This window comes from Dasypus novemcinctus, chromosome 3 (genome assembly GCF_030445035.2).
Source record: "Dasypus novemcinctus isolate mDasNov1 chromosome 3, mDasNov1.1.hap2, whole genome shotgun sequence".
Classification (NCBI taxonomy): domain Eukaryota; kingdom Metazoa; phylum Chordata; class Mammalia; order Cingulata; family Dasypodidae; genus Dasypus; species Dasypus novemcinctus.
This window is the reverse complement of record NC_080675.1, coordinates 123361491-123380167: the sequence shown is the minus strand read 5'-3', so window position 1 is coordinate 123380167 and position 18677 is coordinate 123361491. Positions and strand designations below refer to the sequence as shown.

The following is an 18677-nucleotide window of genomic DNA, read 5'->3' as shown; positions in this document are numbered from 1 at the left end:
GTTGTTTATCAAAAAACAAAATATTTCAGTAATTCTGAAAACCTGCTAAATCCACATATATTAACAACTTTCTTTTTTTAAGAAATGTAATAATTACTTGATCTGTAAAATATACCTGGACTTGTCTAAATATTCCAGGATGATATTCATCCAAATATTTTATGTGCCACACTAGAAAGGTACCATCTACAGGGTGTATTGTAAAAAGCATGTCAGGATTCTTATTCCATTCTGCTAGAAGCATCTCAATCTTCCGATCAAGTAGGACTGTCGGCAGTGGCATCGGTACACTAGGTCGTGAACAGGTTCTAGGACTTCCCTCTCTTTCTCCATCTTCATGTTCAGATGATCCTGTACCTGCCTCCGATTCTCTATCCAGGGATAATTCTGAGCCAGAAAAAAAATTTATCAGTACATACATTAACAGCACTACAAAACTTCATTTACACATGAGACTATAAATAAATGGCATACTATCTCTAGAAACAATAAATCTCTTTTCCAATTTATGGTCAGGAAAAAAATAAGGAAGGAAAGTATTCTCTAATCTGAATGGAAAATTACTATATTTCTTACTATAGATAAATCAAAATTTCATTCACACTATCATTGTTATTACCATTAGCAAAACCTGTTCCTCTAGAAAGGATAAGACTTCCAATGCGATACTTTATTCAAAAGTATTATGTTATAACAAAGCATATTAGTTTCCAGGACCTACCTCAGTACCTGGTTCATGGCAAATGGTCAATAAATATTTATGGAATGAAAGGAAGAGTAAAAAGAAGAGAGAGTGGGAAGGAGTAATTTCAAACCAAAAGTGCTACCACAAAAAGTTAACTTTAAAGAAAGAAAAATCTGAACACAGGATACTAACCATGATCTAGTTTCATATGTAAACCCCTCTCTCTTTCCTCCTGTGAATGCTCCTCATACTCTTTGTCTGCATCATCACTTTCAGGATCTACCTGCTTTTCAGAAAGTTTTCGTAATTGATGCATAAATATTTCAGTAGATGATGTAAAATGAAATTCCTTGTTGTTTAACCAGTGAACTACAAACCCCCCAGTTCCATCATCAACATTAAATGCAGCGCCAGCTAAGACATTTGGGATATCTGTGGAAACAAAAAAGATAAAAGGAGTTCCATATGAATTTTAATTTCTTTAAAAAATATTTTATATGCTTATAATGACTAATTCTATGCTGGTATAGAAAAGGTACTAAACAAGTCAATATAATTCTAGTAAGATTTTTTTAAACTTTAACTGAACTTAATGGTAAATGTAAATATTAAGAAGTAATGGCAGCAGCGGACTTGGCCCAGTGGTTAGGGCGTCCCTCTACCACATGGGAGGTCCGCGGTTCAAACCCTGGGCCTCCTTGACCCGTGTGCAGCTGGCTGCGCACAAGGAGTGCCATGCCACGCAGGGGTGTCCCCGTGTAAGGGAGCCCCAAGCGTAAGGAGTGTGCCCCACAAGGAAAGCCACCCAGCACGAAAGAAAGTGCAGTCTGCCTAGGAATGGCGCCACACACATGGAGAGCTGACACACAAGATGACGCAACAAAAAGAAACACAGAGTCCCATGCCGCTGACAACAACAGAAGCGGACAAAGAAGACACAGCAAAAAGACACAGAGAACAGACAACCGGGGTGGGGGGGAAGGGAAATAATAAATAAATAAATAAATCTTTAAAAAAAAAAGAAGTAATGGCATGACTTATATGAAATTAAATTACTAATTCAAAAGCCATATATACCAAGTGGGAAGCATGAGTCTTTACTGAATCCTAGTTTGGCATGAGGAGGAGATGGAAAGGGAAAGCAGAAAAGCAGCTATAATAGACATTTTTGAGGAAATTTAAATATAGACTGGATATTAGATATTATTGAATTATTTCTAATTTTATTAGGTGTGATAATGATACTGTGATTATGTTAGGGAATTTTCTTATTCTTAGGAAATACTTGCATAAGTATGAAGTATATATGATGTCTGTAACTTACTTTGAAAAGAATTAGAAAATATTTATAAATGCTATGTTTATAGAGATTGAATCAAAATGGAGGATATAAGAGTATTCACAGTTATATTCTTCCAACTTTTCTAAATGTTTGAAACTTTCTTAAATAAAAAGATTGGGGGAAAATACTGTCAAGAAGGATGGCAGACAAGCAGGCAGGCAGACAAACCTAAATATAGCAGAGTTTCTCTACTTGGGGTAACTGAAATTGATGATGTAGATTAGTTCATGTAAAATTGTATAATTTTTTAAAATAACCTCATTATAACCCATATAATAAACAATTCATTCAAAGTAAAGAAAGAAAAAATTCTATAAAATGAAGTGGAAGTCTGAAAACAAAAAGCATATGATATTCTAGTTGTGCTCTCTAATAAATATCAGTGTTACTAAATAAAACTCTAAACTGTTTCTTTCCAAACCCAAGATGGTCATCCTGCTTTTCTCATAAAAATGAAACAAATCCTATAAAACAGGATTTGTAAATTAACAGTCCAACATTACATCACTATGTTTAAACTAATGTTTAACCTGAATCTTGTGCGAATACTCAAGACTGCAAGACATTCTAAAAGATAGCTGAGAGAAGAAAAAAGCCAGAAGGACTGTTCTAGATTACAGGAGAATAAAAAGAAGTGACAATCAAATGCAATGGTTAATTCTTGACTAGATCCTATTATATTTGAACATGAACTACATAATAGATAATAGTCCCCTCTCAATTAGAGGTGGAGTTAGGCGTCACCATCCCCGAATTTTCAGGATTGGGGAATGAGCTATGGATTACAGTAGACTTACTGGTATTCTACTATTGACTTACTGTGATTCTAACAATGGAAGAATGTATATCATTGATGCAGAGGCAGTAGCCACTGGAATTGCTGAAGGCAGGGAGAGGGAAAACAAGTATAACACAGGGGCATTTTCCAGACCTCAAAATTCTCCTGAATGACAATGCAATGACAGATACAGGCCATTATACATCTTGCCATAACCTGCATAATTGTGTGGGAGAGAGTGTAAACTACAACGTAAACTATAATCCATGTTTAATGGCAATGCTCCAAAACGTGTTCATCAATTGCAATGAATGTACCACACTAATGAAGGATGTTGTTAATGGGGATAAATGTGGGTGGTGTGGAGAGCAGGGCATATGGGAATCCCCTATATTTTTTATGTAACATTTATGTAATCTAAATATTTTTAAAAATTAAAAAAATAGATATTTTCTATGTTAATAGATAATAAAAATATTATCTTTGTTAAGTTCCTTGCATATGTAAGCAATCCCCTTTGTCTTAGAAGACAGACTCGAAATATTTAGGGGTGAAGGGTAATATCATCAACAGCTCTACTTTCAAATGGCTCAGTCAAAAAATAAAGAGGGAGTAAAAACATACATAAGCAGAGGGGGGTAAAAAAAGGATATATGAGATAGTCATAATTGGTGAATCTAAGAAAAGGGCATTTTAGTAGTCATTGTACTATTCTTTTGGTTTTACTGTAACTTCAAAAATTTTCACACGAAGAAAGAGGAAGAGGAAGTATGGTACAATTCAAAATTATTTGCAATGTATTTACATGCTATGCCCATAAATGCATGCTGTAAATATTTTTAACAAAAAGACAAGATTTTTAAAATAATAAGTAGATAAGTTGGGATATGTACGGACAAAATGGTTATAAAAGGTCAAGGTTAGTAAAGATGTAGAAAGACAAGGCCCAATGGCTACAATTGGCATATCTAGTCCTTAGACTCAACTGTTGAGACAGAACACCTATCCAAGGTGAACAATCCTATCCCATCTCAATAGGGTAGTGTATAATTTTAAAAGTCATGCTTTCTAATATGGGTTGCATTTACTGTATACTATTACTAACTGCATTTGGTTTTGAAGGGAAATTATACTATCAACCAGGCTGCCACCACTTATGTTCCCAGGTTCGACTAAAGTTTTAATTGACTTGGAACCCTTGGTATATTCTAGGTGGAAAAGGGTGCTCAAAAATACTTATTTAATACAAAGAATAAACACATGGAGTTAAAACCGAGGCAATAATTACTAGGAGATAGGATGAGGACTGAGAAGGGGTACTGATGCTTAATGTATAAAGAATTTCCAGTTAGCTTGATACTTAAAGTGTAGAAATGGAGAGTTGATGGTAACACATTATACTGAGTATAACTAACACATCTGATATATAAAAGGGATTGTGGCTGAAAGGGGTAGTCTAGGAATGTAAATGCCAATTGAAAGAAAGCTACGGAATAACTTAGGGACTGAAAAACATAGTGAACCCAGAAGTGGATGGGGATTGTGGTTAATAACACAAGCACAAGAACGTTCTTTTACAAACCAGAACAAATGTATGTCACTATTACAAGGGGTTAAGAACATAGTGATGCAAGGGAAAATATATTTAATGTAAAACATGAACTACAGTTAACAGCAGTATTGTAATATTCTTGCATCAATGTCAAAGAACTTTCTATAACAGCACTAAAGATAAACAAATGATGGGAATGGGATTTTTTCTTTTGGACTAAGGAAAATATACAACAGTTTACTGGGGTGATCACTGCACAACTCTGTGATGAACACGAGAGCCAATGAGTATACACTTGGATAGAATGTACAAAGCATGGGACTGTGTAACACAGAGAACCATGAAGTGCAAGATGGACTATGGTTAACAGTGCAAATATGAAAGTATTCTCTTATGAACTATAACAGATGTACAGTATTAATACATCATGTTAATAATGTATGGAAAAAACATGTCACGTGTACACTATGGAACACTGTGAGTGGTAAAAGTCTGATCATGTTTTTCATAATCTGTAACAAATGTTCCACAACAATGGAAGGTGCTGGTGGAGGAGTGATGTACGGGGAATTCTGTACATTATGCGAGATTGTTTTGTAAGCTCACAACTTCTCTAATAAAAATTTTAAAAAATAAATAAATAAAAGCACAGGAAAAAAAATACTTATTTAAGACTTTTCTTGAGAATCACATAGTCCCAATTTTAAAAATGGTACTTTATAATATTATATTCCTATTCCAATTAAGAAGCATTTTAAAAGGCAACAAGAATAACAATATAAAATTTTTTTAAAAACAGGCTATAAAGTAGTATACCCTACTTTTCTATTTACCCAATTTCAGCATATTTATAAAAAATAAGACTTTATCATCCTTTACCTGTAGCAGGGTTGATGCTTGCTGCAATGTGAAAATGACACAGTGCATTAGCATGGTGAGAAATGTGTCTTTGAACTTCATGTGTTCCCATCTGGTCAGGCATCAAATCAGTATGAGTTACAAGAACAGAAGATCTTCTTTGTCCTTTTCTTAAATTTTTCAAATGGTGTATTGTCTAAAATAGAGAAATAATTGCTAAAACAACTCTGGAAGGTCTAATAAATACCAAAAAAGTACTTTTGACTATTAAGGATTTTAAGATTTCTCTCTTTACAAAACCTGACCATTTTAAAGGAAACTTTCTTCATTTTAATAGAACGATGCTGGATGTATTCTCCATAATTCTTTATAGTTGAAGGCAAAAAACAATTGCTCAAAATATTTATTAATGTAATCTACCTAAATCCTTGTTAATATTAGACAGTCCAAATTCTGGATTTTTCAGGCTATCCAGTACTGAGATATGATTTACTGGCCAAAGACGAAAAAAGGAATTCATGAATCTTCCTACCAGGAAAAATAATACATCCTCCCAAAATTCTCACTTGGAACTAAATGGTCAGCTAATAGTCAAAGACATGATCTCTATTGTAAAGACGAAAACAGGGTAAAAAAAAAATACAGAATAACAAGGGGAACCTACTGAGATAAAAGTAGAAAGGAAAGGCCTCACTGAAATGTTGACCTACGGGATTTGTTAAATTGAGATATGTCTAGATGATAAATATTCCCCACTAGTATATGCAATCATCTAGACTACTCTGGACATATGCCACGTCACTCTTGGCATGATCCTTCTACACATCATTACTCCACCACATAGCAGTTCCTTACGCCATATCCTAGTCCACCTCTATTCCCATCTTTGTCATAATTTCCCATTCTTTTCCTTTGTCCCTCACATTCAATTAAAGTATAGCATAGTGCAATAAGAAATAAATAGATTCAATCCACCACAAAGTCCTATCAATTCTTTCTTCATTAAAGTTACACACCTGATCCTTCCTTTCAATTTCCATGGCCCTTATCTCTTTGCATAAAACCCGTATCAATTCTATGGTGTGGCCCCTGCCTTTGATCTTCCTGCTATTAGAGTTGCTTATTTCTTTGATAATAGGGCTAAGAAGGATATCAAGAAATCTCCTGGTCCAAACTTTTTAATTTGATCTGTTTTCACCAGATCTTTCCACATTTATCATTACTTTAAATTAGATTGGCAAGGCTGATCTAAGACTGGCTGGTTAGTTTCTCCTAGGAACAAAATTTACAATTTAGGTATATATGCAATTACATGAACTCAGCAGTTAGGAGTGTCCTAGGAAAGGATGTCAGAAAGCAAAAAGTCAGACAAATAGGTTTTTCTATTAAAAACTATTTTTACATTTTTAATAACATTATTAAAAAATACAAACAAATTTGTCAAACGACTGAGTACATTACATATGTTTAGTACATTTTTTCTTTATTCTATGCAGCACTGGTAATTCAATTTAACAAACACCTGACAAGCAATATATTAGGTACCATGGAGGATAAAAAGATGTCTAAAAGCCCTTAATACCCAAATGTTCATAAGTAATTTGAAGATAAAACACTTTAAATAAGTTTAAATAAATTATTATAAACTCCTGGTTAAAAATTGGGTACTTTTAGCCATTAAATTTCAGTCGACATCAAAACAAAACATAACTTTCACTGTTCTTACTTCTACTTATAATTTCATTTATAATGAATGTTGAATGTTGAAAAATGTATAAATAGTGCCCAACCACAGACAGAGTCAGAGCAAGCCTACTTTATATAAAACTTTTAAGGGCCACATCCTTAGGCTGTCATATTTATAAAATATCTCTGCTTGGTAAAACAGCAAATCTGCTTTGGCTATACAATCATTAAATTGTTAATGTAACATATATTGTAAAAGCACAATTAGTAATATAGAGAGATCTTTATGACACATTGTTATACGTGAAAGACAAGTTATAAAACATTACCACATAATATGATCCAATCTTTTTTTAAAAATAAAAATACACATATACACATGACTGGAATATGTATTTATGGATTATTTCCTTTTCCTCATCTAAATTTAGAATAAGCATATATTACTCATGTAATAAAAAGTCACAAAAAATTAAGAAAATTAGCAATCTATGTTTATTATAATAAACTTCTGGTGATTTTGAATAATGTACATTTATCATTTTATTCCCTAATCATAATGGACAGAATAACTTTATACTATCCTACAAACAATCTAATTTCTTAGAAAGCACTTTTATTTCATGTGTAATATATAATAAAACTGAAAAAGTACTTCACTTTCAAAATATTAACCATGGATTCTGTAAAGCAACCATGAGTTCACTTGCATCTCATATTTTAATAAGCATCCTTGTTCTTAAGGATCATAATAGCTATTTTTAATTAGAACAATAAAAGTAAAAATTAATCCTCTTCAAACAAAAGCAAAATATTTTTAATTACAAATAATTTCAAGAATATTTATGTTTTATAATTCAAGGGTGCTTACTCCTATAGGTTTTCCTTTATGACAAGCAAAATGAAATAATTAAATTATTTATATATATACTACATATCTAAGATCATCACAATCTGTATCTGGCTTCTTACTGGGAAAATACATTGCTATTAATTTCATCACTATATGTACCATGTACACCATCTGCATCCTAGCTTGTGAATTTCCACCAGATTCACATAACTTCAAAATTCATTCACCATCTTAACTAATATAGTACCTCAAGAGCATGTTGTATCCTGTCTTTGTGTCTCCCAGCATGAGAAAGGTTGCTGGCAATGGTGGAAGTGGTAGTCTCACAAATCTGCTCACCCAGAAGACAGTCTTCTGGTAATAAGGTTTCTGCCCAGAGGCGACAGACACCATCATGGCAGGAAGTTAGTAACACATTACAGACAGAACCCCTAAAGACAGAGAGAAATCAGTAAGAGTTATTATAAATTTCAATACCATCAAGCAATCTTTTATTTTTTTTTCAAGCAATCTTTTAAAGGATATTAATATTTAATTCTTCATGTAAAAAGCTGACTAGCAATATGATCTATGAATAGCTATTTTTCCAATAAGAGTAATATATTTCCACTAATTATTTCACACATTCATCTAAGCCCCACTTATTACCTGCTCACACCTGCAAGGTGGCAGGCTGGATAGAGGGCTGCAATCAGTTATCATAAAGTAGAAGCAATCCCACTGTCCCTAACACTCACCTTACATCATTAAAACCATGCTTTGCACAACTAAGCTATCTAACAATGTGGTATGCTTGCAATTGCTTTAGAAATTATACCGTATGGAGAAAAAGTGGTCAAAGAACTTGAAATCATATTTGGTATTACTGTGAATATCATAAAAATTACAAAATGCTCTTGACAAAGGAAATAAAAATTAATGCCAGATTACACATGTGCTGCTAGAAAAGTAGGATCTGCAGGAATATGAGTATTTTCTAAAGAAAACAAGTTAAACAGCAAAAGAAAACCTATCATTACAAATTACAAAATTGACCATAAAAAGATCATTAAATGTAATTAAATTATCTGACTTATGGCAGCAGTTATATCATTTTGCATCATTCTTCTTACAATGGTAATAGTTACAAATAGGTAAACAAATTAGCGTTTTCATAATAACACTCTAAGGAGAATAATTCAAATTATCAATCAATTCCCAGTAACTTTAAAAAAAGTAAACACGCCAGAGCATCAAAGAGCTGAAATAACAGGACAGCTTGTTATAAAGAACAAAATCATTAAACACAGAATCTGACTCAATCAAAAGTATTCTGAGAATGTTTTTAATAGATGCAAAAAACTTAAGCAGAATAAACCATTTATTTAGATTCCAAAGATGTATACATTTCACATATTCTCATTTATTGGATACCTCTATACTGCATGCTATATTATTTTCAGATGTAAATAGATCCCATATATATTTCGTAGATAAAATAGCTCCAAAAATCAACATAGATTTTCTATACGAGCTTCTGAGTACTCAATAGATTTTTTAGAACTGTGTATATAATACAGGAATCATCTAAATGAGCTGTTTTGTATTTTAATCTTCGAAATACCTTTAAGAGATATGGTAACAATGAGGGGAATTTTATAATAATAAATCCTTGGAGAAGATTTTGCTGATATCCCTAATATAAGAAAAGCATAAGCTGGCCACTTTATTCATTGTACCTGAAATGCTTTACCACCATATACATTATTGACAGTTTATTACTATGCCTTATTATCCCTCATTGTGGGCTTTCCTGTGACTTGCAAACATTTCCTTCCTAGAATCTTTGGCTACTGCTCTTACTACTAAGAATAACCTGAGCACATACTATGTGCAAAGCCCAAGCACTTCACCCACATTAGCACATTTTAGCCTCACCACAATCTCTGAGGTAAGTACTATTACAGAGAGAAAAACTGAGGCATAGAGAGCTTAAGAAATTTAGTCAAAAGCTCACATAGTGACTGACACCAGGATTTGATTTCAGGCAATTTTGACTCCAGAGCCTATAGTCTCAATCGCCACCACCTTGATACAGTAAAAAGGACCTTTGTTTTCATTATTTTCATAAACATTTAAGCATATAAGCTGAAGTTATGTGATACATTTGTCTAACCTGGGCATATACTTGCTAGTTTTACGCCATGAAAAACCTGTCACAGCTCGGGGATGTGCCAAATAAACAAAGGAAAATTGAGTACACGCCTGCCTCCTTTTCACTTCATGATGATCCTGAGGTATAATTGAAGACTTCCAACCAGTCATAGGATACCACACTTTCAAAAGACAATCATCCTGCAAAAACATAAATACAATTTTATATTTTTATATTTATATAAAGTAATATAAAATTAATTTGTATATAAACAATTCAAAATTCAAGTAGTTTGCAGAAGTTTTTAAAAATTGAGCTGTATTTTAAAACTAATATGAGATTTACATATAGTACAAAACCAAATCTAAGATGTTTACTACCCTAACAAATATGATTTGAAAAACAAATGGACAGTTTATTTATTGTCAGTCTTCTCTATTTAAGAGAGATTTTTCAAATGGAGACTAGTATCAAATTCTACCATTTAAATATAAATGTGTCACCTTGGAGAAAAGATTTTGAAACCAAATGCCTTGCTGTCAGTGATAAAGATGAAAAAGGTGCCATATTATCAGTCAGCATTACCATCCTTTTCTTTTTGAAGAAGACTATAAATGTGGGACCCTTTTTAAATATGAATTATTTCTTACTCTTAATCAGGAGGTCAGCAAACTTTTTCTTTGTGAGCCATACAGGTCTCTGATATATATTCTTTGTTTTTTTCTTACAACAAATTAAAAAATATAAGAAGCACTCTTACCTTGAGGGCTAGTTTTCTGAACCCTGCCCTAAGTGGTAAGAAAGCAATAAGGCAGCTGTTAGGCACCACCTCCATGCCCACTTAAAATATTTACAGGTTTAACAAGAGACACTGACTTTATCATTTTATTTAGTTCTAACAATTTTCTTAAAGGTCTAAATAATTGTATCTTAGAAACTATTTTATAATGCTTTATCCTCAGTGGTGAAAAGTACATTAAGGAAAATAATGAAATGCTATCATTTATGCAAAAAACTCAGTCTCTAAGTAACGATGAAATTATGTAATCCTGAAGAGTGTGTTTTGGCATAAATATTTTCATCTGGAATAGACAAACAACCCCCTCCCATTTTGGTACTCATTCTCAATTTATACTGTATAATACATAATACAATGCATGTTTCCTTTAATGTCTCACTTGTTTGGGTAATTTAATTACACAGCAAATCTTGTAAGTGCTTATTCTGAGATAAACATTTAACACTGTATTAGTTGTTTTCCTCCAAATACCTTCTTCAGCTTAGCATTATTTTCACCTAACCAAATTTATAGTAAAATCTATGGAAGTAGTTTATAGACTTTGCACCACAAAAACTCTAGAGGAACCTCAGAATTCCTCAGGAATCACAAAAGGCAGAGAACCTCCCCAAGCAGGTGGCTCTCTGACTCCTCCATTTCTATCAACCAACCCCCTCAAATGAAGCTGTTCCACTTTTATCTATTACTTCCTAAAAATCTAAAACCATAACAGAACTAAATTAGAAATCAGTAACAGAAAGATATCTATAAAATCTCCCAAATATTTGGAATCTAAACAACACATTTGTAAATTACAAGGAAATTTAAAAATATTTTAAACTGAATTTAAATGAAAGCAGAACATATCAAAATTTGGGGATACAGCTACAGCATTGCTTAGAAGAAATTTATGGTTTTAAATGCTTGTATTCGAAAAGAAGGTCTTAAATCAATGACCTAAGCTTCCACCTTAAGCCACTGTTAAGAGTAAAGCGAACCCAAAGTAAAGATATGTGAGGAAGAGTAGAAATCAATGAAATAAAATACAAACAATACAGAGAAATCAATGAATTCAAAAGCTGTTTTTTCAAAGATCATTAAAATTGATAATCCTAAGCTAGAGTGATGAAAAATATTTTGAGAAAAACACAAATTATTAATATAAGAATGAAAGAAGAAATCATTACAAATATTACAGACATTAAAAGAATAATGGGAGAGCAGATGTGGCTTGAGCAGTTTAGCACTTGCTTCCCACATGGGAGGTACCGGGTTCAGATCCCAGTGCCTCGTGGAAAAAAAACAAAACAACAAACAAAACAAACAAGAAAACCAATTCAAGGAAGCTGACATGGCTCAGTAACTGAGCGTCAGCTTCCCACATATGAGGTCCCAGGTTCAATCCCTGGCCCCCAGTACCTTAAACAAAGAGAGAATAATGAAGGACTATAATGAACAATTTTATGCCAATACAATTTACAACTTAGACTAAATGGACAAATTCCTTAAGACACAATTTCCAAAACTGACCAAAAAAACAGAAAACCTGAATAGACCTATATTTATTAAAGATGTTGAAATTGTAATTTTAAATCTTCTCACAAAAAAAAACTAAAACTAAAACTCTAAGCTCACATAGCTTCACTATTTCACCAAATATTTAAGGAAGAAAGATCAACAATTCTTTGAAAAATCTTTCTGAAAATTGAGGATAAGGAAACACTTAACTCATTTTATAAGACCATCAATATTACCCTGATACCAAAACTAAAGACATAAGAAAATTATAGATGAACATCTTTCATGAACATAGATTTGAATATCCTTAATGAATTACTAGCAAACCTAAAGAAATCTTGAACAACTGGAGTTTATCCCTGCAATGCAAGGTAGGTTTAACATTCAAAAAATCAATGTGATTCACCATATTAACAGAATAAAAAAGAAAATTCATATGATCATCTCAACATATGCAGAAAAAGCAAGTGAAAGTATTATGTATTCCTCTGGGTATGGAAAATGGCTCAAGTTTGAAAGGATGTGGCAATTTTATGTAAACTACCATATGACCCAACAATTTCACTTCTGGGTATTTTTTATCCAAGAGAAATGAAATGTCTATTCCATTTCTGTAAAAAAAAAAATGCTGTTGGAATTTTTATTGGGATTGTGTTCAATCTGTAAATCAATGTGAGTAGAATTGGCATCTTAATGGTATTTAGTTTTCCAATTCATGAAAATGGAATATACTTCCATTTGTTTAGGTCTTCTTTGATTTCTTTCAGCAATATTGTGTAGTTTTCTGTGTACAAGTCCTTTATATGTTAGTTAAGTTTACTCCTAGATATATGAAGACAGAATATTCTAAATCACTTATAAATTTCATAAAAGAACAACCAATAGGCATAAAAAGTGGTCAGATATAAACATTAAGAAAGAGAATTTTTTAAAAATGCCTAGTAAGTAGGCAAAGAAAAGCAATTCTTGAGCTGAAGATTTAATCAGGCAGGTCTTGGGGAGATGAGGGGGTAAAGGAAACCATCTACAATAAGTAAGATTTGACTATGCGTAAGATAAAAAGTTAAAATACTCTCAAGCCAAGAAAAATCTAATTTACCATCCTTATTTAAAAAAAATAGATCTTACCAGCAAAAGTGCTCAATGAACTATAACATTCAAAATCCTAAAGATAATTGAATTTTCGTCCCACAGCACCTGAATTAAAATCCTGTCATGTGTAGCAGAGGTGATGGAAAATGCCTTTTAGTGATAGATCATACAGCTACCATCTGTTTCACCAAATCAGACAAACTTGGCTTTATTAACAGAAGCAGAACAGATTGTGGGGGAAAAAAATCTGCCCAACATTCCAAAGTTAATTTCTTTTTATCAAGAGAATCTTAATTAAATGTGGCATCTTCTCAGAAACGTGAGGAAATAAGCTTTCTAAATCCAAGGCACATTTGCTTAACCCCTAAAGTATCCTTACCAACAAAGCACACTTACCTTTCCAAAAAAATTATGAAAACACTTAGCTCTTACAAAAATTGAATATAAAAAGCTTGAGATAGGATCAATACAATAAAAAAAGGAAAAAACACAGGATAGTAAGCACATAATCAATTGCTAAGGCTGGATACAATAAAAATTCAAAGAAAGAAAATATTAGGCATTATAGAGGATAAAAACAGAAGGACACTGCTTATGAGGAGCTTAAAATCTAGTTGCCCAATTGAAGAACAAAGGCATCTTTCAGATTTGCAAGGCCTGAGAGTTCAAATATTCAGAAAATGTTTATACAATGATTATGGATCATTAACAGCTTTCTAAGTCCCAAAGTGATCCTGTCAAAAGACCATGCACCCTAAAAGAGTCCCAAAGCTTAGGCAGTTAGGGCACACAGGTAAGGGAAAACATCACACACTGGGTAGACAAAAGGAGATAAGCAAAGCGAGATAACCAGAAACACAAGGAATATATGAGGGGAATCAACTATAGAAAGGGAAGATTCTGAAAATAAGTAATAGTTTTCATGGGTATTTTAACTGTCCATTTGTCTCTTACTGAGGGTGGGCATCCTGCAACTTGTATCCATGTACCATTCTTGATTCAATCCAGTTATATGTCTTTCAGCGTATTTAAAAAAAATCAATTATTATATTACATTTGGTAATTTCCGGATACCTATTTATTGAAGTAAAGATTCACTATAAGCCAATTCAATAGTTTTTAGACCATTTAAGACTTAAAAACAAAGTGCTATTAACTACTATTCTCTACCTGTGAAACCATGAAATAGTTACATGATTCTACAAGTATTAATTGAATGCAGGCATTGTGTGAAATGCAGGGGATATAGTTGGGCAGGGGAAGAGCCAGGGACAATAAAATATATTTCCTGATCTCACAGAACTTAAATTCTGTAAGGTTAGACAACATTAAATAACTAAGAACACAAATTATTGTTGTGTTAAGTATTACAAATGAGAGGTATAGGGTATTAGGGAAGTATATCATTCAAAGACTTCACCTTGTCTGGGAAGTTCAGAGGTTTCTCTGAGGAAGTAATATTTAAACTCAGAAGGATGAACAGAGAGCATAGCATGTAAAAAGGCATGAAAGTAGTAAAGATCCTGGCAAAACGCTGAAAGGCCATCAGTATGATAGGAGCTAAGGTGTAAATGAAGCTGGGGAGGTATGCAGGAGCCAGATCACAGAGCAAAGCCTCACGTGACAACATCAAGGACTGTGGTCTTCACCTATGAGCAGTAGAAACCATTAAAGGACTATGAGCAGGAGAATGGTATGGTCAGATGACTCTGGCTGCTGTGAGAAGACTGGATTAGAGGATGAATGTAGTGAGTCCAATTAAGAGACTACAACAGAGATCCAAGGCCAAGAAACTGCTAGTGTCTCACATGCATTACAGGTATAGACTGCCAGAATTCTGAAATAAAATTTTTATGACAAGTTCTTTGATATAAAACACACTAGACAAGCAAATGTGTCAAGGTAGATGTTTTAAGCAAAACTTAAGTCTATATAATACCTGCCCATAATCAAAGTGCCATTAATGAAGGTTTCAGGGAGGGTAGTAGAAAAACAGGCTTCAAATGACACATAGTATGTAAAACAATATCCAAGCTGATGTCAGAGCAATGACTAACTGGGACTCATTAAGTCAAAAGAATGATTAAGTTTACTAATCATTCATACATATATGGTAAACCTAAGAAATACGAATAACAAAAAAGAATAAGCCTGTGGGTATGACAGGTGTTTTCAAGGTCAACTTTTAAGAATAGTGGATACTAGTTTTAAAGTCACTCTTTTTTTCACAAATTCAATCTTGTTTTTAAAATGAAGCTAAAAGAAAGAAACATACAAGCCTAAGTCTCCTTGATATTTCAGCATAGTTACCTTGTGCCATTTCACCACAGAAATTGTCAATCAATTCCAGGAGGAAGGGAGGGGTGATAGCACCAAAAAAGCAAGGATAAGTTTATGATTTTGACTTTCTCTTCTTTCCTTCTTATCCCAGATCACTCTCTTCTGACTGGCTACTGCTAAGGACAACAAATTGCCCCTCACTACTGCCTCGGTTTGATCTATTGGAGGCAGCTATCAACCAACTTTGTTCTTCTAGGTCCTTTAAAATTTGTTTTTGTTTACTGAGTTCTTTCTGTTACTTCTTTTTTACTCTATTTCTTTTTGTTTTTCTGATGCCCTATGATCCAGTTCAGCATACAAAGCTATCTGTTTTGCTATTCCAACAAAATCATAAATCTTCTCCTCCTCATTGTTTGATTCAAAAAATAGCAGACTGATGACAGGTTACTCTCACTTCTTCCTCCTGATGTCCAAAGCACAAATCCAAAAAGCCTCTTAAGTTTCTGGTATGTGGCACATAAACCTACACCGGGTAATGGAAACATGAGCTAAAGGTCACTTTAAAAGTGACCACATAGTGTTAGAGATCAAAGGCATGAATTATCCTATGTTTCAAACTATTTTTCCTATAGTTCTGATAAGTTTTTCCTTTATTAGACCATATTTCTCAGACATTGTGGGAAAGTTTTCATGCATTTTTATATTCTATCCAAGAATATTTTTATTAAGTATTTTGCCTATAATTTTCTAAAATCTTTTTTTCAAGATTTGGAATCAAAACCGTATTTGCATGAAGCAAAAACTGACAGAACTGAAGAGAGAAATTGATAATTTCATAACAGTAGTTGGAAACTTCAATATATCATGTTCAGTAATGGATAGATCAATTAGGGAGAGAAGACAAGGAAAGAGAAGACTTGCACAACATGATAAATCAACTGGACCTAACAGACAACTATAGAATATTCCACCTATCAAGCACAATATACATTTTCCTCAAGTGTACACGTAATGCTCTCCAGGACAGAACATATGCAAAGCAATAAAACAAGCCTCAACAAATTTAAAAAGACTGAAATGATAAAAAGTATGTTTTACCACTGCAAAGGAATGAAATTATAAATCAATAACAGAATGACATTTAGGAAACTCACAAATACATGGAAATTAAATAAAATACTCTTAAATAACCTATGGGTCAAAGAAGAAATCACATGACAAATTTTTTAATATTTTGAACTAAGTGAAAATGAATATACAACATATAAAAACTTAAGGGATGCAGCTAAAGCAGTGCTTAGAGGGAAATTTATAGTTGTCAATCAATGCTCATATTGAAAAAGAAGAAAGATTTCAATTCAATAACCCTGGAAAAAGAAGAACAAACTAAACCTAAAGCATGCAGAAGAAAGTAAATAATAAAGAATAGAGAAGTTAATGAAATAAACAGGTAAACAATAGGGAAAAATCAACAAAACCATAAGTTAGTTCTTTGGGAAAAAAATAACAAAATAGTCAAAACTTTGTCTAGCTTAACCAGGGGAAAAAAAAAAAAGAACACTCGAGTTGATAAGACCAAGCATAGAAGAGGAGACATTACTACTGACCTTACAGTCATAAAGCAGAATAAGGGAAAACTCTCACAATTCCTAGAAAAGATGAAAACTAACAAAACTGACTCAAGAAGTAGAAAATTTGAATAGATCCTTAATAGGTAAAGAGACCTGAAACAGTAATTTAAAAATTTCTCACAAAGAAAATTTCACTAGTTTCACCAGTGAATTCTTTCAAACATTTAAAGAAGAATTAATGCCAGTTTTGAAAAACTCTTCCAAAAAATAGTCAACTCCCCAACTCATCATATGAGACCAGTATTTCCCTGAGCCAGAAAAGGACCTCACAAGAAAACTACAGACCAATGTCTCTTACAATTACAGACATAAAAATCTTCAACAAATTATTAGCAAACCAAAATCAAGTAACATCCGTAAAGGATTATACACCACAACCAACTGGAATTTGTCCCAGTAATGCAAAACAATTAATATAATATTTATAAATAAAGGACAAAAACCATTTGATAATTTCAATGTATGCAGGAAAAGCATTTTACATAATGCAACACACCTTCATGATAAAAACACTCAAAAACTAGAAATAGAAGAGAACTTAATCAACCTGATAAAGGGCAGCTCAAAAAACAAAAACAAAAAACCCCACAGATAATACCACACTTAATGGTGAAAGATTAAATGCTTTCCCTTTAAAATCAGGAAAAACACAAGAATGTCCGCTCTCACCACTTTTTAAAAAAATTTTACCAAACTTTTAGAGACCACATAATTCCAACGCTATATAAATTCTTTGAGAACACAGAAAACAAAGGAATAAAGGAAAACTTTCAAATTATTTTCATAAAGCAAGTGTAACACTGATACACAAATGTGATAAAAATAGATTTAAAAAATAGAACCAGAAATCACTCAGTTATGAATATCAATGCAAAATACTAAATAAAATAGTAGCAAATAGTCTCAAACACACTCTGACCAAGTGGGATGCAAAGGAGACTCAAATTAGGAATTCTGTTAATATAATTCACCATATTAACAAGTCTAAAGAAATTATTCATATGATTCTTCCCAATGATGCTAAAAGAGACTTTAACAAAATTCAATACCCATTCCTAATAAAAACACTAAGGAAAACAGAAATAGATGGTGAAGGGGATCCTTAATATAAAGGCCCCAATGACTCGTATTTCCCTGTGTCCAAGCCCTTTACAGTGTGATGTTTCCATACTTCCTAGCCAGAAGTGGTCTATTTCTCCACATCCTTGAATATGGACTGACCTTATGACATGTCATAAGAGAACATCACCACTTTGATTCCACACTCTACAAGAAGTTCTGGCCAAGGAAATTAGACAAAAAAATGAAATAAAAGGTATCCAGATTGGAAAGGAAGAAGTAAAACTTATCAATTTACATATGACATAATCTGTATATAGAAAATGCTAAGGAATCTACTAAAATACTATCAGAAATAATAAGTTTACCAGTTCAACATACAAAAACCAACTGTATTCCCATACTCTAGCAGTGAGCAATCCAAAAATGAA

General features: G+C 32.8%; 1 protein-coding gene across 5 annotated transcripts in view; it reads right to left on the bottom strand.

Moving 5' to 3' along the window:
- The window catches only part of DMXL2 (Dmx like 2), a 214016-nt gene that overhangs the window by 104286 nt on the left and 91053 nt on the right, over window positions 1-18677 (bottom strand). For all 5 annotated transcript variants that reach the window (XR_011648432.1, XM_058294193.1, XM_058294194.2 and 2 more), the window contains exons 7-11: window positions 9910-10088; window positions 8002-8185; window positions 5237-5411; window positions 878-1117; window positions 116-387 (exon numbers count right to left, since the gene is read on the bottom strand). Coding sequence is in view for 4 of the 5 variants with exons in the window: in XM_058294193.1 (XP_058150176.1) it covers window positions 116-387; window positions 878-1117; window positions 5237-5411; window positions 8002-8185; window positions 9910-10088 (1050 nt within the window). In the remaining variant the exon portion in view is untranslated. The remainder of the gene's footprint in view (window positions 1-115; window positions 388-877; window positions 1118-5236; window positions 5412-8001; window positions 8186-9909; window positions 10089-18677) is intronic.